General features: G+C 49.9%; 1 protein-coding gene across 1 annotated transcript in view; it reads right to left on the bottom strand.

The window, feature by feature from the left end:
* LOC144152651 (uncharacterized) overlaps positions 1–23029 on the bottom strand; it is an 85407-nt gene extending 62378 nt beyond the window's left edge. Inside the window, exons 1-2 of the mRNA XM_077684018.1 lie at positions 22765–23029; positions 18515–18574 (exon numbers count right to left, since the gene is read on the bottom strand). Of these exons, the coding sequence (XP_077540144.1) occupies positions 18515–18574; positions 22765–23010 (306 nt within the window). The 5' untranslated portion in view covers positions 23011–23029. The remainder of the gene's footprint in view (positions 1–18514; positions 18575–22764) is intronic.
* Positions 23030–23639: the final 610 nt, after the last annotated feature.

Genomic DNA, 23639 nt, shown 5'->3' with positions numbered 1-23639 from the left:
CTCGTAGCGCGTCGACTTGAGATCTGTTTCTCGGCCCTTCTGCAATACTTCGATCCTCTGATTTTCTGCTCGCTCTATCTTCGGTGACCTCTTCGTTCTCTCGGTTTTCTCGTGACGCACCGCCGCCTGAGAGAATGCCTCGCGGCATCTCGACATCGCCATTCCCCTTCCACCCTTTCACCACACTTTCCCCTTCTGCTTTTCTGCTAGTTTTGTCTCGTTTATCTTCAGTGTCCAATAAGTATCAAAAGGTTTCGCACTTTCTCGCCGTCGGTTTTTCAGTCGGGATTTGTCATAAATGCTAGTAAATGACCTTACTTGCTTTTCATGAACAATTATTCGCAGCAACGTTCCCGATGTCACCCTGGCTGACAGAAATGGCACTTTTGTTCCAGTATCCTAATTTTCTCAGTTATTAAATAAATCATGTTCGTCATTTTTTTCCACATCAGAATATTGCTTCATACCCTAATATTGATAGTGTTTCAGGGATTAATATGTCTGAAGTAATATTTGTCGAAGATGGTGTGTATGTTTACATTGAAACGTAAAAACTTCATTTCATTGTGATCATAAAAGTTTCAACAACGCAATGCCCCGAATCTATTACTTTTCAAGAAATCAATCTGAATACATTCAATGATTTTCGCCAGAAAATTCAGCCAATTAGGTGGAACATTGTACTTTAGTTCATCCCTGAAGGTAATGCCTACGATACTTTTGTGGGAATTTCGATAGATGCTTATAAAAAAAATTTTCCTCTTAAGGTGGTCAAGAAAAATAAGAATAATAGGAAACCATGGATTACAGATGAATGTCTGGGGATGACCCGTAAAAAAAGTTTTTTTTGTACGTAAGTTTGTAAAAACAAAAAACGGGGATGATTTTGAAGCCTTTAAAAAATACCGAAGCTTTGTTACAAAGATATTGCGCTATACTAAAAATATGTTCTTCTAACAGGCGTTTCCTGAGGCTTCACCCCGGCGTGATGCCATGTGGCGGGAATTGAATAAGCTTTTCCGCCCCTTTACCCCCGTAACGACGATTTTGAACCGACTGTAGATAATACACCACTCAAAAATAAGGAACTGCAACCTAGTTTTATCCCCCTTTCAGAAATCTTGAGCAGCGCTCCCACAATAAAAGCACTATGAGCTTCTTACAGGATTCTAACCCCCATACAGCCTTTGTCTTCCCGTAACGGTTCTCGAAATATGATCGAGTTCAATCTCACTAAAAAAGAGCAAAGTCATAGACATCGACGGGCTTCAGATCAGGCCTGTTAAGTTTATAGTGGATTTTTTTTGAATCGCCGCTGGCCCATATATTCAACGCATGCCGTACTACTGGTGTTTGTCAAAAAAAGATGCAGCAAGCTAAGGTGACGGTACTGTTTAGATCGGAAGAAAAAAACACTTTTTCAAATCGTAGACCAGTTTCTGTACCTCCAGTTATTTCAAAAGGGTTAGACAAAGCAGTCGCCAAACGTGCTATGTCGTTTTGTCATAAACACTATCATACGATCTGAACAGTTCGGTTTTTGTCGACATATTTTAACAAAATTACGAAAATTTACGAAATTACGAAATTTAACAAAATATTCTTTATTAACGCAAAAAAAAAATAATTATTCATTGATTTGAAGAAGAGAAAGTAAAGTTAGGTATATTTATAGACCTTTCTACGCATGTGATACAGCTATTCTTACAACATTGCTAAAAAATTGCAACATTCTGGATTCCGGGGGCTTCCCTTTTCCCTTTTGCAGTCGTAACTTATACGAAGGTAATACTAAGAAAACGAAAGGAGTGTTTTTTTCACCGGTCCAAAGATCTGTAGACAGAACTCCCGTTACGACTAGCCTCAACCTGCTGTTTCCTTTCACCAGCGTCTAAACACGTCCGCCTTGACCGGAAGCTTCTAAAAGCTTTCCGCCAGAGCGAGCGTGTTTGAACATAGCTGCGCTAATTTTCAAAATTTTGGCAGGAAATCTGGGATGTCAGTTCAAATCCTTCCTAGTTTATCTTTCTTGAAGTCTGAAACCACTTTGTACCAAATTTGGACTTCGTAGCATCAAGAGTTTCGCAGATATAAATGTGTCCTTTTTTCACCGCGGTGGTGGCCCTGTTGAGCCACGCCTGGTGTCAGGGCAAATAAAACAAACCTATATAACTTCCGTGCAGGGTGGCCCCTTAAAGGCCACACTCGTGTTATTCCGGGACTGTTCGGACACTCTAAAAAGTAAAATTAGATTGCAAGGCGCTTTTTTGTGAAATTCACAGCCAATAAAACAGTCACCGTAGTCCTATTCCGCGAAGCCGCCTATGCAAAATCAAACATTAGGCAAGTATTTCACCCTGCCTGCCCTTGAAACATATAAACTAGGTTATAAAACTCTTCCGCTGCATCGCATGTGCACTTAGAAACAAGAAAAACTCGTACAATAACAGTGCTCATCGTAGAGCGTTATAAAGAACCCGTCCAAACCGCAAGTCTACCAGGGCCAGGCAGCAGGGTTTTATTTGAGAAAAAAAAATTATTCGCCAGTCAGGGGTCAAAGGTTACTTTCAAAGTTTAAAGTGACACAGCATTGATTTGTAAACATTGCGGGATTACTAGCGCAAATTGTATTCTGGAGTCGCTAGGCCATACTCCGACCACTCTGGATGCGTTTACGTGAATTTATTGTGTAGAAAAATCAATGAAAAATGCTGTCCTCTTCTATGCATGGTCGCCCATTTTCTGTGACGTTTTCGTGTGACATCACGAAACAAATGACTTGGCTTGACTGCGCTACTGCACGGCTCACGCAACATCCTACAGAGGCATCCTACATCCTACAGCCCGCGGGCCGCCGACGGGTCGTCACAATTCATTCGCTCAGTTGAAACTAAGCCATCGCACGTTTGTGAATGGAAGATTATGCCTTTCTTTACTTTGTTAGTTTGCAACTGTACCTAGCTTCAAGTCCAGGTCGCTGCACAAAAGCCCTCCACAAGCGCACATGCAACGCTTCGATCATTGGTACGTTAGTAGTAGGAAGATCTAAGGCCTTTTGAAGGCTGACTAAGGGTCGGTGAAGTTAACCTAGGTACTAAGAAAATAAAATCAACTAAAACGTTTACCGTGAAGCGTACAACTAGGGTGCAGGAAGCACGTTTTCGCGCTGGGTGAACAAGCACAGCGGTAAGCCCCACGAGCACGCTTCTACGAACGCTTTTCCGTCTAAGAAATGCGATTGCTAGGCGGAACTTTGGGAACCACTTAGTGCACGAGCGCTATACAACGAAAACCTACCTAAGCTGCTTGAAATGCTCAAAATAAATAAAAATGTACACTGCTTACGCATTATATACCTTATATTTTCTGATCTCTGTAACGCTCTACCTGCCTCTGTGTGCGTTCCGTTTGTACTCAATACAAGAGGTCCCCTCGACAGGGTAAACTCTAGGACCTCCTACTGTACCATAACTGCCAGTGTTTGTTTCTTGTAGGCTAATATTTTTCAATAAAACCTGAAACCTGAAAACACCCGGCAGCGCTGGCTGTTAACCGAGTGGTCTAAAGAGAATGGCATGTTATTTTGCAAGTCGCAAGTTTGAATCCCTGAGGGTACATCCTTTTCAATTGTACGTTGATTTCTTCGTTGTCGGCCGATGTTTTCTATATTGGATTCACCATTTCTGGGCAGTAACATTCATTGTTCCACGCGAGCGAGTTCGTAGAAAGATGGCAGACTGGCACTGACGCGCTAGCAAGTTCTCTTTGTCGTGCTGTTTCCACAAGTACTGACTGCTTGCGGGCAATGGACACAGGCCAGAATCACCAGACCCTTGGCCTGGTCGCATGGTGCGAACACGGTTTTTACGATACAGACATGAGTGAGGCAAGTTCCAAAGATGGGGGAAAAGCGCATGGCATTTGGGTGTCTGCGGTGACGAAGAGGGCGTTCATCCGCTGTGTAGGCCTCGGCTAATTATTGCCACGATTGCAAGTCGCCGCGGTAGGCTTATCTGAAGCATTTTACAGCTTACAACATGTCAGAAGCGCGGTATGGCGATTAGTGAGATATCGAGAATGCCCATCCAAAGATAACGCCGGATGCCAAGCATGTTTCACAAAACCGAAAATTTTTTTAAAGCTAATCTTGGACATCGTCCAATCCCGTAGCACCTTTACCTTACGTTACTACCGTTAGTTGTTCGAGCCGCCGCAAACCGCGCATGGTAGCTTTTCTTCTTTCAGGCTTTAGAAAATAAATACCGCCTTATCCCTCGGACAAACGATGAAAAGTGTGTTCATTTGAGTCAGTCTACACAGTGCAACCAAAACGGGAGCTTGACAAATTCACTTTAGTGTCACTTTAGCAACACCTCCTGCAGCATCGGACACTAACTTACGAAGGGGAAATATTCTGGATAATTTCAGTGCTACGTCAGAAATACCGCGCGTATAGCGTGCTAAGAATAGGACAAAGGCCCAGGGTGATACAAGTAGCATCGCCCAAATTTGAATAACGCAAAAACCTCAGAGCTTGCAGAAAAATTCCCCGCATTTCCCCGAGGGGAAGAATGTGAAAGTGCGAATGCACGAGTTGAATTTGCGCGGTTCGGTAATGTTCGCGAAAGAGAGATCACACACGCACACACAACTACAAAGAAAGAAAGATGCATTTATTCGCAGACACCTATTTGTGTTGTCGTTGTACTTGATTGCTAGAGCGGATCTCAGCTTTGAAATTTCGTGTCAGTACTCCTTTAAGCGGGTGCATTAGCCCTTCTCACGCCCGCTTCCTGGCCAATCCCCCACGTGGGTATGTGCCATGTCAGCGGCCAGGCAGCGCGCGCCCATCTCCCCCCGTTGCCAAGGAATACGAGGAGATTCCTGGCCAATCCCCCACGTGGGTATGATATGCGGACATCGCCGGTGGACGCAGGTTCAGGTTCGCTTAAGAAGTGCATTCGCACTTAAAAGTACAGCCACTTACCGTGATCGCCCGAGCAAAGGCTACCTTGATATGGAAATTGTTTTCATGGGGAAAATATGGAAATAGAGCCTTTGCACCCCTGCGTTTGTCTTAATGTTTCCGGACTTAAAAGAGCAGAAGATAGGCTAACTTTCGCGCTTCCCTGCCAAAAGGTCACCATTGTAGGCGAAGAAACAGTTTTTTGGAAAAAAGTATTAAAATGCGAGGAAGGCTTCTAGCTAACGTTGGATACGGTGCGTTTACAGATAAACTGTTTATACATTTTAAACTAGAACCAGTCCACAAACTTTTTCATTGTTATTTTGCCCTCCGTTACTGAGAAGCTGTCTATAATAATCATAAAAGTGTTTTCGTCTATTTTATTTGAAAAGAACTATTTCTGTTTATATTTCTCTGAACCAAGATTACTGGTGTATTCCTTAATGTAGAATAGATTTTGTTCGGCAAATGTTCTTTATACTGTCTCACATGTACAAAAAAAGTACGTGAGAGAAAACTCAGCGTAGAACGTAGTAGTTTACGTGCTATCCGGCAAGCCCTCTTGTAGGAGGCGATTTTCAAAGTGCAATATGGGAAGTGAGAGCTGCATGCCACCTGCAATGTACTTTGTCTGGTTTTTGTCAAAGTAATGGCTATTGTCACTTTTTGTACAATGTATGTTCGTGTAGTAAACCTCTTAATGCATCTTCTGTCACCATTAATGCTTTGGGTGTTTATTACTGCTTCTTAGAATACTTTCTGTTTTTTTTTTTTTCCTTTTTTTCTCTCCTGGAGTTTCTCTTCTGTGCGTGCGTCTTCATTAATGTACGGGATACACGGAAGTTTGTGTCCGAGCTACTGCTGTCTTCCATGTAACAGGGGGGCTCGGTTCACCTCAAGAGATACAGGTCACATTTTTCCAGGGCCTCCCCTCATATGTGTGATGAACAAAAATTAACTAAAACTAACCTAGACTACTACAACTTCCGCGGCCTTTCTCGCCAGTTGAGCTTCTAAACTCCGCATTTTTTCGTAGCTATACACTTGAGCATGGCAGTGGCTTACACTTCCAACGGCCAGACATCAGTGGATCTTATGTAAGCCAGGGTCTCAGCTTATTGCTTCAAAACTGCGCGTATAAAAACAAACCTATTTTGCTCTCTCACTCTTTTACTCCTGGCTCCTTGTGCCAAACCTATGCAGGAATGGGGGGCTGGCTGCTCCGGAAGTAACCATCCTACCGGACACCCAAGGGGACACAATAAAAAAGGTTCCATCATGCTAGAAGAGTCTTAGAGACATAGACAGCACTCCCATACCAGAGAAGGATCTGGACTGCCTGGTGTAGTAGCTGGCCTCCCCCTCCAATAACTGCCCAATTCAACTTACGGCCCTCAGTCCCCAGCAGCTCTAGAGAACCTGACCAGTGTGGCGGCCAGAACAGCGAAAGCGCAGAGGGTGCAAGAATGTCTGGGTTCGGACAGACTGACTTTTGAACTTGACCATGACACCGTTAAACGAACGAACCTTGTCTAGTATGGGAAGCTTATCTGTACTACTATATGGGCTCTCGGATATAAAGTGGGATATTACAAGGGTAAGAGAAGCAACAAGGACTGAAGAGCGCTTCATGGAGCTCCCTATCGAGAATGTTCTGTGCTACAGTGGACCCAAAGAGTTGTAAGAATACAGTGTGAGATGGAATTTTAAGCCGGCAGAGAAACAGCAGGAAACGTGGAGTTTTTCAGCATTAGCGAAATAGTCCCGGGTGTTGTGATCAAGCTAAACAATCGATCAGGTTAAAGATACTACAGGCTTACGCGCCAACAACCAGATATGATGACGAAGTCGCAGACAGCTTCTACGAGGACACCAAATCAGCTGTGAAGAAGGCAACGACGCAATTCACGATTGTGGTGAGAGAATAACACAAAGGTCTGTAAGAAGCTCAGTGAGAAATTTCTGAATAGAGAATCGCAACAGACGATAAGATACACTGGTGGGATTCGCGCACAGAAATATTTTGAGGCTGATGAACTCGTTCTTCTAGAAACGAAAAAATAGGAAATCAGAACATGAAATCAGGAAATATGACAATCAGACGTGTGGGGAAATAAGGAAGCTGGCTGACAGTCGTAAACAGTGCGGAATATCTTCATAGAGAATACACTAGTCGTATCGTGCGCTCCGCGTTGATGAGACAGGCCGCTGGGCAAGGCCGAAAATATGGTCGAATGGAAATATCGAGACTGAATTGTTCCGATAAATTACAAATGTAATGGACATTTTCTCAGCGTTTGCTCCACGCAGAAAATAAACTGAATTGTTGGACATGGCCGTTTTCCCCATTTAGACACGACTGGCCGTTTCCGGCTGTAAAGACAAGACCGGAACATCTCGGCGCTTCTGTGGCTAAACCTTTCTTTTCATTTACCACTGCCGCCAAGATTGAGTTAGAACGGCTTCTTTCATCTGTACACTTCACAGAATAACCAAAAATGTTTCGAACCCCTCCACCCCTCTACGACGCCTATTGGGTGATGACACTGCCTTCAATCATTTACCTGAAGTGACTTCTTATTGCGAGCGATCTCAGACCTTTCACAATGCGTTGTTGATTTCCCTTCGACACCATGGTATGAACTTCCGATGCACAATGCTCCGGATGTGCCTGGTGTTTTTTTCAGGAGTGTGCAGAGGGCGGGGCTATGTAGTGTGGCGTTTCGGTCTTCTGCGCTTGACGCGTTCGCGTGTAACTAACTGCCGCGTATTTACTGAGTGCTGACCGGTAGCGCTCCTTCTCACGTGCTTTGGCGTGCTCCGGCGATGTGCTGCGTACATGCTTGCCGATGTGCTGTGCGCTGGTGCACATCTTTCTAGGCGTCGACTATGTCTTTGCGAGTGTTTATTCTTATGTTGACTACTGTGAGTGAGCCCAATGTATTTTGCTTTTTGTGTGTGGTAGCGTTTCCTCCTACATCGTATTATGACTATTGGCTGATTTCATGAGAGATCAAAGATGCAAGTACACGCACATATTTGTGTTTTTTTTTTTCAGAAATTTTTATAAGTTGCGCCTCAGTCAGGAAACAGCCCAAAGGTGCAATTCGTTTTTTCAAGTATCGGTACTTCGCGAGAAAAAAATGGTGAAGGTGTCTCGGGTGACACGTAGTTCCGGGGGTGGCAGTTTTTTTTTTCAAATTGGGGCTTCGCGCTCGGAAAGGTGCGATTCCTCTGACTAAAACTTGTTTGAAAACAAAACTTGCCTGAAATGACAAGCAGCTCTAAGGAAAAATTGGCTCTGCCGCCAACACAAAATTTGGAAAAAAATCTTGAACTGCGACCCCGCGATAGGTTTTCGCTCACTTTGACGCCCCTATCTCCATAACATAAATAAGAACCAACTTGTAATGTTCACGAGATATTTCTAAACACATCTGCGAACTTTCATTTGTGTAGAAATGTATAACAAGGAGCGCAAAACATTGACTGCTATATTGTTTTAAAAAGGCGTACTTTTAAAAATCAAAATAAAAAAACGCTTTCTGTGTTCCTCAAAATTAGGGAAACAAGGCTGAACAAAAATGGCCATTGAGTGAGACGAACCGGCAACCATTGGAAAACTAGGGTAACAGAGCGGACACCAAGATGGGTCAAGAAGAAGGGGAGGACCATTAAAACGACGGAGGGTTTAAAAGAATAAATTCGGGGGTAAACAAAGGGCTCGAGCAGGGAAGGACAGGAGTGGTTGGAGGTCATTGGGAGAGTGCATTGGTCGTGTAGCAGACATTAATAGGCTTATGATGATGAGGAGGAGGAGCTAGAGGACAAAATAGAGGAGGAGGCTAGTTTCTGCTCCATGCTCCTCTACGTACTCTCGGCTTATGTGAAAAATTTCTACGTCGTTTTATTGCTCCATACACTATGCTTAAAAAGATCTCGCCAGTCAACTACAGTGTGGCCAGCGAGACCAGACTAGCGAAATTTTAAGAAAACTGCTCTAACATATCGTAAAGTAGTAGTTTACGTGTACAGATGGCCCGCCGATTGCAACTTTTGTACACAAGTCCAGAAAAGTTATTGTCAAGAGTAAACACAGGGCATCCTTTATATTTTAAGGTTTCAGAACGGTTCAGGTAAAAATAAAATGCGAAGCGTTCCCCGAGTGTATTTATTCCCTACTACGAGGCTAGTGTTGATGATTATAATAAAGAGGCGGCGCTCACGGGTACGGAGGGCACGGGCCAGCTAGCGCCTCGCGCTCGAATTGAGCCGAGCAACCGGTGGTGGTGGAGGTGGGGATATTTTAACGAAGATGGGAAGAGAAAAGAACTGGGAATATTGTTGAACTGATTGGGGAGTTCACCCTCATACAACCCAGTCTAGGGATGGGGATTGGGGTTTTAGAGGATAGGAAGAGAGAAGGGGGAAGAGGTGAGTGGTACGAGATTCGGAGACAGTCTATGTCGCTTCCGTTTCGTCCATGACTCGATGGCTACAAACGTAGCGCTAGTCCTATCAAAACCAGGTAGTAGGGCAAGTAGGGCCCGCATCTGGATAGGCCATAAGCCTGCCTCCGTGTACGTCGCCGCCACCGGAGATGGTCTCGCAAGGCCCAAGCAGAGGCGGATAGCCCGGCGTTGATCCACCTCCAGCTCCTCCCATCGGCGTGGCTTGAGTTTCACTAAAGGCAGTGCCTAGAGGACGGCGGACGACGATATCCCGTGGAACACCCGCAGGGCCACGGTATACCGTATTTACCCGATTCTAACGCGCACTTTTTTTCCGGAAAAATAGGCCGAAAATCGCATGCGCGTTTGAATCGGATACAAAACCGAAACTGCCGACAGCGGAAATTTCGTCCCACCTATCGCCATCGCCATCGCCATCTCAAGATGGCGCCAAAGCTTTTGGCAACAATTTTTCGGACGCAGCAAGTATTATATAGCATCAAGCCTAGGCGCCTAGGTTTTTCTATCGCCGTTCACACAAATCGTCAAATCGTTCCGCTTGCGCGCTTGATAACAGCAATGGCAACAGCGGCTCCCACGCGTTCAAAAGGAGCGGTCGGCTCAAGCGTGTACCTCTGGAGAAGCTCTCGGGATGGGCGTGCGAGGCGTTCGCCATGATCCCATCGACCATGGTTGAACGTTCGTTCAGAAGTGTGGCATCACGAACACGCTTGAAGGCACTGAGGCCGAGATGTTCTGGTCAGGGGAGAGCGACGAGGAGTGAGATGAGGGAGATTACTTCGGGAAATAAATCGCCCGTTTCTCTCGAATTCATTTGACTGGGTCACAAAGTCCCGTGTGCGTTGCAATCGGAGGTGCAAGTTTTTTCGTTTTTTTTGCCAGGAAAATCGGGTGCGCGTTAGAATCGGGAGCGCGTTAGAATCGGGTTAATACAGTATTTGCAACCCTGTCCCCGTGCCAGCAACCTCCGCACGGCCTGGTGGACCCTCGTTGTGCGTTGCCGTTGCGCCTTCACTGCAGGTAGCCAGGAAAACTGGCAGTGGACGAGGAGCCCCACATACTTGGCGCTAATGCACAGCGGAAGGGACTGGCCGTTCAAGAGTGGCGGTATCGTCTTGCGTGCCCTGTAGCCCGTCTGGTTGAAGATCATGGCCTGCGTTTTCGTCTTGGACAGCTACAGGCCACGGCTTGTCAGGAAGGCAGCGACTGCACACAGCGCCCCCAAGAAACACGCCTTCACCTTGGAGAGTAGTCCCGTCGGTCCATGCGGCCAGATGGCGATGTCGTCAGCAGACTGACATCCCTACTGGGAATGCAAGCCCAGCTGGTATGCAGTCCGGGAGTGGAGCCAGGACGAGGTTGAAAAGGAACGGGCTGAGCACACTCCCCTGGGGAACTCCGGAGCTGACCTCTCTTCGGCTGCTCATTGCTCGGCCCACCCTGACTCGCAGGGCACGGTTAGTCAGGAACGCCCTCACAAAACTCGGGACATGCCCGAAACGCCCATGCTGTCCAGAGCCTTCAGGATGGCGGTGTTGGGGACGGAGTCAAAGGCTGACTTCATATCCAGCATGAGCAAGAAGGCCACTTCCTTGTCATGGGGGGCCCGCTCCAGCATAGACACCCCATCTCCCAAGGAGTCAGCCGTACAGCGATGGCGCCTGAAGCCACTCTGCTGCTCCTTAACGCCCCCACGATCAGCATTCCACTGCAGGCGGGAAGAACGGTGTGATCCATCAGCTTGCCTGCTGCGGACGTCCGGGAAACCGGTCGGTACAATGCAGGCTCGGTGGGCGGCTTACCGACCTTCACCATCGGCCTGACTAGTGCCACCCGCCAAGTAGGTGGAAGGCTGCCCTCCCTCCACATCCCGGTTGAGGAGCGTAGAAGCGGCTGCAGCTGGGTGATGTACAGGGTAAGGAGCATTTGGTATCTCACGCCGTCAATGCCAGAGGTGCTCCGTCGCTTGGGGCGTCAATCCAAGGCGGCCCGCATCTCCCGGAGTGTGATGTCACCACTGCAAATGGCTACCACTTGCGGATCCTGGTAGGCCACCGGCAACACGTGCACCTGGGCCTCAGCGGCAGGGGGAGCCGGGGTGAACTAGTCGGCTAGCTGCTCTGCCAAAACCTCCTCAATGATGCCTAAGTAAATGGCGCAGGCCAGCAGTGGGTGCCGGTTGATGACGGCAGTTTGGAGAAAGGCCCGACAGAATCTCCAAGCTTTGGCCGGATCCCTACGTGAGTCCATTGAGGAGCAGAGCAACTCCCAGCTCTTTCGCCGCCGCTGCCTGGCTCTCCTCCTGCACTGTGCATCCATCCACCTCTCGGTACGCCGTCCAGTCTTCTGGACGCCTGCTCCGAATGGCCTCGCCGTTGCAGATGGTTGCGCCTGCGCAGGAGTCCCAGGAGCTCCTGGACTGCTAGTGCCGTGTAGAAGGGTACCTCCCACCGCACCGTGGCCATGTTGGTTCTCTGCACGACACCTGCCAGAAATCAGCCCCTGGGTCCTCCAGATGCTCTGCAATCTCCATGCGGTAGGTGTTCCAGTTGGTAATGGCGTAGAACCAGGGGACTGCTCGCCTGCGATCGCCCCTGGGGTGACCAGGATTGGGTAGTGGTCCGATCCCCAGGTGCTGGTGGCGGTTTCCCAGGTATAGGTACACCGTTGGAACACCAGTTTGACGTCAATGTGACACCGCTTGACCGTGCCCAAGGGACCAGGGCGAGTGAAGGTTGGGCTGCCTGTGTTGGCCACGAGCAGGCCGCAGGCTGTGGTAGCATCCAGCAACTCTCGTCACCTGCGGGTCGTGGCTGCCCCAGGATGGGTTGTGCGGGTCAAAATATCCGCACACGACAACGTCCGGACCGAGGTCGGGCCACAGTCGACCCACTGCTGTAGCGTCAGAGGGCCGCGTTGGCTGGACGTAGACGCTGGCCACACTAGTGTCCGTGGACCCTATGTGCACGGGGACAGCGGCTCATTCCTTCGGGCCATCCACGATCGAGGCCAGGCTCACTGGAGCACTGTTGAGCACAGCCCTCACGTAGACAGCTGCCTGGGACTTGCCTGGTGGGTGGCTGACGTCTTGGCACGGATGGCTGGTGCAAGAGTGCAAGCTGAAGCTCGTTGCGCTGGCGTGGCACACGTACCCGGGCCGCCGCAGGGTGCTGCCACAAACGTTGGTCACCTGCAGCGCCAGTACATCGAAGTGCTGCCGCAGACGCTGCTCTGCCATTGGCGCGTGGCGAGGCCCCAAGTGGTTGCAGTTCCACTGCAAGATGCGTGGCCACGTGCCGGTCCTGCAAGGTCTGTTAGCGATGCTTGGGTGCGAGGGGGGCGCAGGTGCGCCAGGGCAGCAGTGGCTGCCAGGCGTGTGGGGTCCTCAGTAGGCAGGTGACCCACCAGGCTGTGCACCAGGGCAAGAAGGATGGGCACCAACTGGTCCTAACCGGTTGCGGCTCAAGCTGCAGGCAGCTCCTCCACCACTGGTTGCGCGGACGGCTGGGCATGTAGGCGCCCTGCTGAGTTGTTTGGCTACTCTAGACGTACCCTGGTAGCTGCAGGCTGCTGGCGTCCCTGGGTGGCAGGAGGCTGCTTCAACTGGCTGGGATACTGCTGGCGAGAACGTCGCCAAGCCATATCAGCCTAGCTTGGTGGCTGTTCAGTGCGGACGCTGTGGCCTCCTCTCGCGGTACTGGCTGCGGTGCGATTCCATGGCTGTGGCAACCTTGCGATCGTGCTGCCAGTGGGGCAGCGGGGGTCGGTGACGGGGTGCGGGCCACTGCAGTTGGTGCAGCGTGAGGTAGAGGCAGGACACTGCTGTGCGGTGTGGTCTCCACAGCAATGAGACACCTCTGTTTTTACCTGCACAAGGCTGTCACGGGGTCCAGTCGACCACAGCGGGCACATTGCGTTGGCAGCGGCCGACAACCCCGCACAAGCAGCGGCAACATGTACACAGCCACAAACAGGGGAGGCCAAGGGGCACCAAACGTGATCAGAACAGCCCTATCAGCCTTCCGTGCCACACCCCTCACCGCCACCTCGCACTCGATGTTGGCCTGAATCTTCTCGATGGTGAGTTGACGGTCAACACTAGCGGTGTGGCCTCGACTAGTGGGGCAGCCGGTCGGACAGCAATCCCAGCTCAGTACTACCTTGCTCTGCTGGATGGTCCACAGGCCTTCGAGATTTCCGGGGTGAAGTTCCGATGCCGAGGAGTTGCTTGAAGTGCCGCCGCAGGTCGCGATGTCCATGGGGAAGGGCCCGCTCGGCTGTTTGTTGTCCTGGCCGGCACCATCTTGCGCGTCGACCGGATCAGCAAGGAAGGCAGAAAGCGGTGGTGCTTGAAGCGACCGCCGATGGACGGTGGCTGATGGCGCCGCTGGGATGAGGGCGGAAGCCGGCGGAAGCTCACCCGTGCGAACCGTGTCGTCTGACGGGTGAGGGCAAAGGATGGCCGCGGTGGTCTTCGTGGCTCATGACGCATTGACGGCTTCCCCGACCCGGCCCTGGCGCTTGTGGGAGCGAGTAATGGCCGCCACTCGGCCTTTCTCCTTCGGCATGGCGTCGTTTTCCCCGCGCTCGTCATCCGAGCCATTCCAGACGTCCCGCGGGTGCTTGAGGAGGGCCGTCTCAGCCATTGGCTACTCCATGGTTGCGGCGGGGTTTTCTTGCGAATAGGTCACAGACCCAGCAAATATGGGCGGGTGTTATGGCAGCACAAACAGCGGCCGTAACGTGGGTCGGTTCGCCGTGGTGCGCAATGAACACACACACACAGGCAGGGGCGCAGGCTTGGCTTGAAGCATCCCTACTAGCTACTGGGCACGCTTCTGCTGCTGAAGAATGTCCTCGCAGGACGCCATGTGCCTCGCGAGGCTGCGGGAACACCCGAAAGTGTTCGAGCGACTATGTAACACTTGCTTCCGCGCGGCCGATGCACTGGTCGAAAGTAGCGGCAGGATGCTGCCCGTAGAAATCTTCGCGCACTCTGTCTGGGCTAGTTTCTAAAGGAACTGCCGCATACCGACGCGAAACACTAGATAGACGCACGAAAAACTTAGTTCAAGTAGCCAAAATCACGAAACGAACAAGAACACGTCCTCACTGCTCGCCAGCACGCGCGAAGGTCGCCCACCAACCGGACTACCCTCTGTGTGGCAACCTCCTTGTGTCACGTCCGCGACATTCTGGGACAAACCCCCGAGACTCGATTCACGAGCTTACTTGACCTGATGCGTCAAAGACTGCAACGTCGCTACGCATGTGATCACCTGGAACTGCCGAAGATCTCTGCGGGCTTGTCAACAGTCGCTGTGCACGCTTGTGGTCGTGTCTAGGCCATCCCGTCGCCTGGCTTCTCTGATTTCTCAGCCATGGAATGAATAACGAAAGAGATTGTCGCCATCGAGTCTACGCTAATGAATCCGGCCACACCTGGCGTAGCTCTCCATGGGCCGCTGAACTTCACCAACATCATCGAAGTACGAAATGATAATAGCCGTTGACAAGCAGATACAGGAGGATCGCAGTGACGAGGATTTTGATTCAGACCTGGCTTATGGGAGTACGACACCAAGTTGGAGAAATTCGTACGGGCGTAGAGTTTGCGACGAGGTCCGCGGCCACTCTCAGCGCCATTGCCGATGATCCTGAAACGAGTATCGCCTGAACGAGATCTCGGACGCTAATCTGCATCGCTCGGTCGTCCCTCCCATTGTCCACAGCTCAAGCGTTGCCGCGTTTCGAAAGCTACACATCCCTATATTTTTGGGTGACCGGCGGAGCTGGAAACAGATTGGGAACATTTTGATACAACTATTCGCACGCCCCGCCCGGCCTCAAATGAAAATGCACGTAACTGACGTCGTACTTTACGGGCAAGGTGAAGACGGCAATTGAATGGATACAACTAGCGAAGGCTAATTACGGTGTGCCTGTAAGCACCCCCACCGACCAATTTCGTCGTACCGACATGCCTTCGAGGACCATATTGACACCCTGCTTGTCTGACCCCTTTACGGAGCTCACTAGATAAAGAAAAACTGAGACCTCCGTGACGACATCTCCACCCGTTCCAACGCGGTTGCAGTTCTGGGCGTCGCGACAAAGGAGTATGCTGCCGTCTTTCCTCGCGTACTAATGAATTCCCTGACAGCGACCTCGGGATCTTGTACCGGCAGAGGGTCAAGGTATCATTCTCATAAGCTGCTTCAGACAGAACAGTCAGCTCGTCGCAAAGTCCGATACCAGTGCAATATATATTGAATTTCCTGCACATTCAGGTAAGGTACGCGAGGGTGGGCAGTTTTATCCTTCGAGTGCTCTGCAGCGGGGCAATTTCGACAGACATGAGCCGCCGCCTTCGGACCCCGGTCCACCTCCCGCCATAGCCTTGCCGAGTGTGCCACCGCAGCTGCTCTCACCTACAACACTTACCGACTGCGCCCCGGTCGTCATACCGGCTTTGCGCTGCATGATACCACAAGCTGGCCGAGTTTCGCACAAAGCGCGAAAAAGGAAAAGGTTGCAAGCTGCTAGCCTCTGCTTCCACTGCGGCAAGCCAAACCATTTTACCAGCGTGTGCCGCACAGAGAGAAGGATTGTTTGCGCTAGCTGCTCACGATGACATCTGGCGTCTCTGTGCGGCGTTACGAATAAGAACCAGCTTGGGAAGAACGGGTTTCTTGCGTAGATGGCAGTCTTGACGGTCGAGTTGCAAGGCTCGGCATTGCAATCGGCTCGGCATTAAGCAGCCCCACCCTGATAGCCCCGTATACCTGAGGACTGCACGCGCCTGGGCGAAGGGACCTACAGATCAGCTGCTGCTGTTCTACTCAACAATGGCAGCCAGCGCAGCTCATTTGTCACGACGTTTCCACGGCCTGGCCTGTCCCACCAAGGGAGCCGAGCTGTTCTCCCATATCTCCTTTTGCCAGACGTATCAAACGGAAAAGCCCTTCAAAAGCTGACCCTGAAATGTCAGCATGACGACAAACATGTCACCTGCGATGCTTAGGAAGTACCAGAAAATTGAATCGTCATCAGTCCACGAGTCAACGACGAGATACTCCCCTCAAAGAAGACCCCCGGCTTATCCGCGGCTGGCCGTTACATGTACGGCATGTACTCGAAGAACTGAGCATCTTGATCGGCTCGGACTTCTACTAGAAGGTTTCGTCTGGAAGAATGTGCCGCTTGACTCCCCATCTGACTGCCTCCAAAACATTGCATGGATAAGCGCTTCAAGGAACAGGCACTAAAGGCAAGGAACAGATACCCCAACCACAACTGTGGCCGGTTCTACATCGAGTCAAGCCTGCACGGCCTCTAAGCCTTCCGCAAGGGTGGTGACGGAAGTGGTGGCGTGTAACCGAAGTCAGCACAGATACCGTCTCACAGGTTCCGGCTGCTCCGCGTGACGTCTGCCGCGTCCACCCCAGAGGCCGAACCAGCCTCGCAAGTCAAAGCGTCACAAGCCAGAATAGCTACACCGGGTAGTTGTGAGCAAAAGATTACCACACGAACTTCAGCTCGAAAAGCCAAACATCCCTCACGTTTGCGACATGTTCAAGGCATACGCAGGGGGCGCTACATCTCAAGAGCACCGGGCATACATTACCGGTTCCCGGCAGTTCAGGGTACGATAAAGGTTTCCAAGATTTCCGACCCAGTTCCGCTGGCACTGGACAGTTCCGGATGTGAGCCACCAGACCAGCGAGAGTCCCTTGCATGAATAGCGGCTAAATGCGCCTGCCTCAGTAATTTCCCCTGCCCACCCACGCAACGCCCCTCGAGTGCTGGCACGCAGAATGCGGGGCACCAAAAGCTTCGTGCCGTCGAACGATACCACTTCGCTCTCGACCCCCGGCATGGCCCCTCCTATCTTTTTCCTGACCGTTGCCCTGGAGAAGAGCGCTCTTCGTCGCTCCCGCCTTTCGTAAAACACGTGGTGCAGCTCGAAGCCGACGAAACTCATAGAGGCGCCGCAAGCTGATTCTGTATGAGCGCTGAGTTAACCGGCGCCATGCTGTTCAGGAGACAGCAAGGGATTCTTGACCTTCAGAGCAGCGGCACCACGGACGACAGACCGCCGCGATGTCCTCTGCGACAAGCTTACTCCGCCCACGCACTTGTGGTGTGGATACAGATGTTCATGCTCCGCATGAATTTTTCCTCGCCTTTGGCTGCTGCATTTTTATTGCGTTGCACGGCTCCTCCTGAACTTCCCAGCGTTGCATCGAACCGCTATTTAGCCTATTGTACATAAGTGTATTTTTGTGATCGACGACCGCCTATTATTTCTTCCATCGCCCTTGACCTGCGCACCTTAGTGGCAGGGGATTGTTTTGATGAAAATAATAACAAGGCGGCTCGCACGTGCACGGGGGTACGACAAAGCTCGGGCCTCGCGCTCGGCTAGTTGCTCGAGATTAGCCCAGCGAACGGGTGACCGGGTGGGTTGCTGCCTCCTTGCGTCGCATCGGCGACAGCTAGCTCTCGATGCTGTTCGAAGCTGGGCCCGAACATAGCTGAGCCCTGCTGGGACGTTAGGCCGGGACGCCGGCGCATGCCCTCCGCTCTTCGCTTACTCACGCTGCATTCGCACTCTCCATCCTCTACAGGGGCCACCAAGTGCCCATTTCAAGTGCGATGCACTTCATAAGCGACCCTGAACCTGCGTCCACCGGCGATGTCCACATAGCATACCCACGTGGGGGATTGGCCAGGAATCGGGCGTGAGAAGGGGTAATGCACCCCCTTAAAGGAGTACTGACACGAAATTTCAAAGCTGAGATCCGCTCTAGCAATCAAGTACAACGACAACACAAATAGGTGTCTGTGAATAAATGCATCTTTCTTTCTTTGTAGTTGTGTGTGTGTGTGATCTCTCTTTCGCGAACATTACCGAACCGCGCAAATTCAACTCGTGCATTCGCACTTTCACATTCTTCCCCTCGGGGAAATGCGGGGAATTTTTTTTTCTTTGCATTTTTTGCTAATGCCAGCGGACCAAGTTCAATCTTAGACAGCCACTCTATTAAAGAATTCCGCCAAAATGTTCCCTTACCTTGGTGGTGGTCATCCATTCCTTGTCCATCCAATCACTGTAGTCACCCTCGTGCGCTTCCTGTCGAGAAAACGAAGAAAATGCGAAATAGTTAATTAACACATATTGCCAATTTTAGATGCCAAGCATGTCATGGTCGGGTCTATGTCCCTCCGTTGTTGTTGCGCCGTCCACAACCCCACTGCGCATGCTCAGCTTGCTGAACGCCCGGTGGTGTCTTACCTTTCAATGGCTCATGGAACGAAAGTGTTGCCGGTGTCTTCCTGGGCCACGCCGAGACAAGCACGCTCTCCTCTCCTCCTCACAGCCGCATAAACCAGTTGTGCACACGCGCTGCGCGCTACTCCACTGTGCATGCGCGTGTCTCCTCCATTCTTCTCGTGTGCACAGCGCTGCGCGCTACTCCACTGCGTATGCGCGTCTCTCCTCTCTTCTCCTGGTGTGCTCACGAGCTGCGCGCTAGTCCACTGCGCATGCGAGTCTCTCCTCCATTTTCCTCCTACCAGCCGTATAAACTAGGTGTGCACACGCGCTGCGAGCTGTTTAGTCTGCTTCCAACCCCCGCCGTCGCCGGTTCTGCTAGGCTGCTGCCACATCAAACAACATCCCCTGCTGTTTCGCATGCTCCTCAGGGTTACCCCCACGAGAATATGGCATAATTTGTCGCCGCCCCAACACATTCAAACATTCCTGTATCGTGTAGAACACTATTTCGAAAAACGAAACAATAAAATTAAGAAGCTAAGGATGAATCTCACAAGTACTGAAGTTGAAACAAGTACACATTATTTCTAAAAGTCACTGAAGGATTTTGCACTCCCAGAAAATAAAAGTGCTACACCCGAAGAACCGACGGATAAATCACATTTTAGAGAATACTACTGAATTCAAAATATCCACTTTTTAGGTCCTCAAACTTCAATCACAAAGCTGACATGTTGGACAACGCTGATAGCAGCACCTCATCAGTTTTGTATGAATAAATGGTTTGGAAATTTTATGTATTCCCAAACGATTTTATTTGCTTTTTATAACAGATAATCATGGCGACGTATAAACATGGTATCCTTCATGCTTGCTCTATCATTTCAGTTTGCTCAAAATGATGTATTCTATTCATTCCTTTTTAGCATGATCTTTAATTAGCGAGGAAAGGCTAACTTCACTGATGGCATTTTTTTTCAGACTCAGGTGTTTCTTTTCGCTTTAAACAAGAAAGAATTCGGGTGTACAGTTCCGCCCATTGAAAAATTATTTTGAGGACGTTTTTGACCATGTTAGCTTCTTGGGGAGGGGAATGACTTCTTTGACGCCAGCTTAATGGACAAGTACTTCATAGCGTCGCATACCTGCGCGACAAATGTGGACACTCAAGGTTTCATCGTCTCGGCTCATGCGGTTAGGCGCAGATAAATTTAATTTATCCTGAGCCTGTTGTCATTCGTTAGACTAGTTCCTCCTTGCTATGATTCTTCCGGGTGACAGGGATCGCAACTCGACAGGGATCGACAGGGATCGCAAAATGTCGTAGGTGAGTCTCAAACAGTGCTTTTGCAAGTTTGTTCATATAAATGCCCTAGAGGTGGCTTCGGTTTCTAATCCGCAGTTTTTAAGCCATTCCGAATACGTTGCCCCTGCAAGACTGTAGAATGTGAATCTCCAATATTGTTACCAGTGCAAACATACCGGGCAATTGTTTAACGTAAATTAGAATTCGTTGCTTGTAGTTAAGAGAGCGGGATGGTAAAAAAAAATTAGCGCCAATTCACCCTGTGAATGTGGTTGGAAAGCAAAGCTGTAAACGCCACACACAACGATTACCATGCGACGTCACTTAAATTCACTGACGTCGCTCTACAAATAGTGAAACCAGAGAGTTGTGAACTGCACTTAACCACACCCTCTATTACTTCGAAGAGATGTTGTTGGTAACGGGAAATGAATGCATGATGCATGAACGGTGGTTGGTTGATTTGTATTGGTGTAGCACATGACTGGAAACCCTTCTTTATAAAAATGAAGCTCCAAACCGGTGTTAAACGATCTCACTTCTCCGTCTCTGCCGTCGCGGACGGAGGCGACGAGATCGGCGGCATAGACGTAGAAGGAGCACGAGGAAGAGAAGGAGGGAACGAGGAAATACTTCTATTCAGATTTCTGAACGGCCCAGAGTGCGGTCCGGGGGAGTGGTTCTTTCTTGACAGTAGCCCATATTCAGTCCCCGCCGCCTGTGATCTGTCCACCACCTGAAGCTGGGTAGGTAGAGAGGGGCTGGACAGTAGCTTCTGCCATTGCTCTTGTTCGGTAGTTGAGGGAAAGAGAGGAGGGTGCTCATGGCTCAAGTCACACGCCGATTATGTGACAGAGTATTCCTACTTCTGAGCAAAATGTACATTCAGTGTCGTAGCGATTCGGGTGCATTAAGTGAAGACGCGTCGGGTGTGGGAAGGACCCGGATTGTATGAGCAGTAGGGTAGTTTGTTGTTCTATGAAAAGGTCAGGGTATGATGAAAACAGTTTCTGCCTCAGAAGGCTATAATGCTGGGTTATATCCCTGAAGGAGAGAAGCGGGTGACTGTCTTCGTCCAGCTGCATAGCACGGGGCGTAAAAGTGCAGGCTTGGTGGGCCTATTCGTTGCCCTCCATGGAAGCGTGAGCGGGTGTCCAGATGAGCTGAATAGAACCATTTGGGGAGCGGTTTTTTAGCACACGCAGTGCAGGTCGGGACAACAAACCTGACTGGCAATTGTGGTAGGCTTGTTGGGAATCGGTCACTACCTTACGAACGCCTGGTTGAGCGAGAGCCAAAGCGATGGCTGCCTCTTGTGCTGCCATCATGTCTTCGGTATTGAGTGAGGCACAAGCTTGGAAGTTGGTTCTGGAGGTAGTAACAATGATGGCGTACTCTTGCCCTCGATATTGGTAGGCGTCTGTGTGATCCCACCGAGGGTGGTGTTGAGTGCTTGAGCCAATGCTTGTCGGCGACCCTCGTCGTGTGAGGGGGTTCACGTTTCTAAGCAAAGGGAGCATCTTTAGTTCTTGTCGGCAAACGTCCAGGAGTACATCAAGCAGAGTGACAGTCTGTGCTGCCCAGCCGATCTGGTGAGGGATGCGGCTACCCGCCGCAGGTCTGCTCATACGGGGCTTCTGGATAGAAAGATGGCCCTATATCAGGTTTTCCACCGTGTTGTAGAGCCCCTTGCTAAGTAGCCTCTCTGTGGACGCACTCATTGGAAGACCAACGGCTTGGTCAACCGCATATCTAATCATTACATAAAGCATCTTTATTTCCTCCTTGCCGAAAAGATTACAGGGGTGCTTGTGCTTGTGCTTCGTCTCTCGTCATTGTATGCGTCCCCAGTTAAATTTAGGCTGATCAGCAATCAATTATGATCCAACTGGCTCAGATTATCTCTATTGGTAGAAGCCAGAGGGTGACGTAAGTGATTCTGGAGAGGACAAAAGCTTGAACCAGTCGAAAGCTATCGGATTTCTTCGGGCCTCGCTTTTTGGTGGCAACTCGCCTGATCATGTGTATGGTTTTATTGATGTTGTGTTTGAGGCGCTGCAAGGATACGTCACTCTTGATGTTGGCCTGAAGATGAGGGCCCAGGATATTGATGCTGGGGCTAGAAGTGATGGCCTGGTCGCCAAGGAGTATTTGAATGAGTTCCTTTGGGTGTCGTTTGGCGTGACGGCGGACGAGAAAGAGCTGAGATTTTTCACGTGAACATTGGAAGCCACAGGCGTTAGCATATAGGCGTACTAGAAGGGAGATGCCATGGGTTGGTGTGAGCGTGGCATTCAGTGAGAATGCAAGGGTTAAACGCTTAGATGTGCTTGGTGAGTGCACCACTTGTCTTCCCCGTCTCCACGTGGGCTCGTACCTACATCGGTAAGCGAACGGGCTCTGGCTTTGTTACTCTGTTAGTTCCTGGTTCGATTTCTGGCGGAGCGAGGAAATTCTTATATTTTTTCGCTAGAGTTTTCTGTTGACACCAACGGTCGCGACAGTACCCTTGTGGGGTAGAGGTAAAAAGCGTTGCTTCAAAAAACCAAAAGCTGATTCGTGTGTTCAACAATAATGCATTTGAACACATGTAATTCCAAGACATTCTGCTACTTACTACTTCGTCACTAATGGCATCGTGGTGAACTTCTTTTAAACATGGAAACCGCTAATTGCTGTTATATATTTAAAGTATGCAAAAGACGCTCCGGGTAATAACAGCATTGAATGGGGGACAAACCTTTCGTCCAGTCGACTTCCGCAGCAATGGATGCGGTGGAGGAAGGCTCAACCTGTGGGTCTCGTATTCAGTTGAGTTCTCTGTCACATCGTCTCCCTTGTCGGGCTCCGGCAACGCCGTCAACACAAGGCCACTTGGTACTCGGCTGAGAGGGTTGGCCGTAGGCTTTCCTCGCTTCTTAGACCGGAGGTTAGAGGGGTGAAAAAGCTTCCGCGCTCTCTTGCTCCTTGGGGATGTCAATTTCATGCTTGTTGTTGGTGTTTTGGGGTCCTGCGATAGCGAACACGTAACAAACACTATTTTAGACAACAGCAAATTTATTTGATTTTTGTAATCAGTACCCGAGGCGTAGGGGTTCATTGACAGCTTGGTTAGAGCCTGTCTCCGGCAGTAATTGAGGTCTTAGTATTCCGTAGTTTATTGAAAGTGAATACACGACTAACAAGCGCAGGTAATACGAGAAACATAACGCAAATGTGAAAGTTCCTACACAACCACATTACTTAAGGAAAGTTCTCTCTGCCGTTTGCCTTCTGCGTCAAATAAGAAAATTCAGGATGATGCTTCCAAAAGACTAGGAGTGTGAAGGCGAAAGCCTCCTTAAACCTCCTGTGGGTCTGCAGTTGAATTTTGCTTTGAAGTTTCATATGTTTCTAGTCGGTCCGCTGCGCCCGTTTTCTGCAAAGCCGCTTCTGCCTGACGGCCATCAAGAGGAGCCGAAATTCGAGCTGTTCTAGGTTCTTCTACATTAATGGCACACTGAGGTCAAAATCAGAGTTAGACTACATAGACAGATGAGCATTCCCTGAAAAAGAATGTACCACTCTCTGCTGCAGTACATCAAAAATAATCACGCAAATAATCAAGAAGTGAAG

Source organism: Haemaphysalis longicornis, unplaced genomic scaffold (assembly GCF_048455015.1).
Source record: "Haemaphysalis longicornis isolate Haplotype H1 unplaced genomic scaffold, Haemaphysalis longicornis Haplotype H1 scaffold_9, whole genome shotgun sequence".
Lineage (NCBI taxonomy): Eukaryota > Metazoa > Arthropoda > Arachnida > Ixodida > Ixodidae > Haemaphysalis > Haemaphysalis longicornis.
The sequence above is the reverse complement of the archived record's forward strand: the minus strand, read 5'-3'. Positions and strand labels throughout refer to the sequence as shown.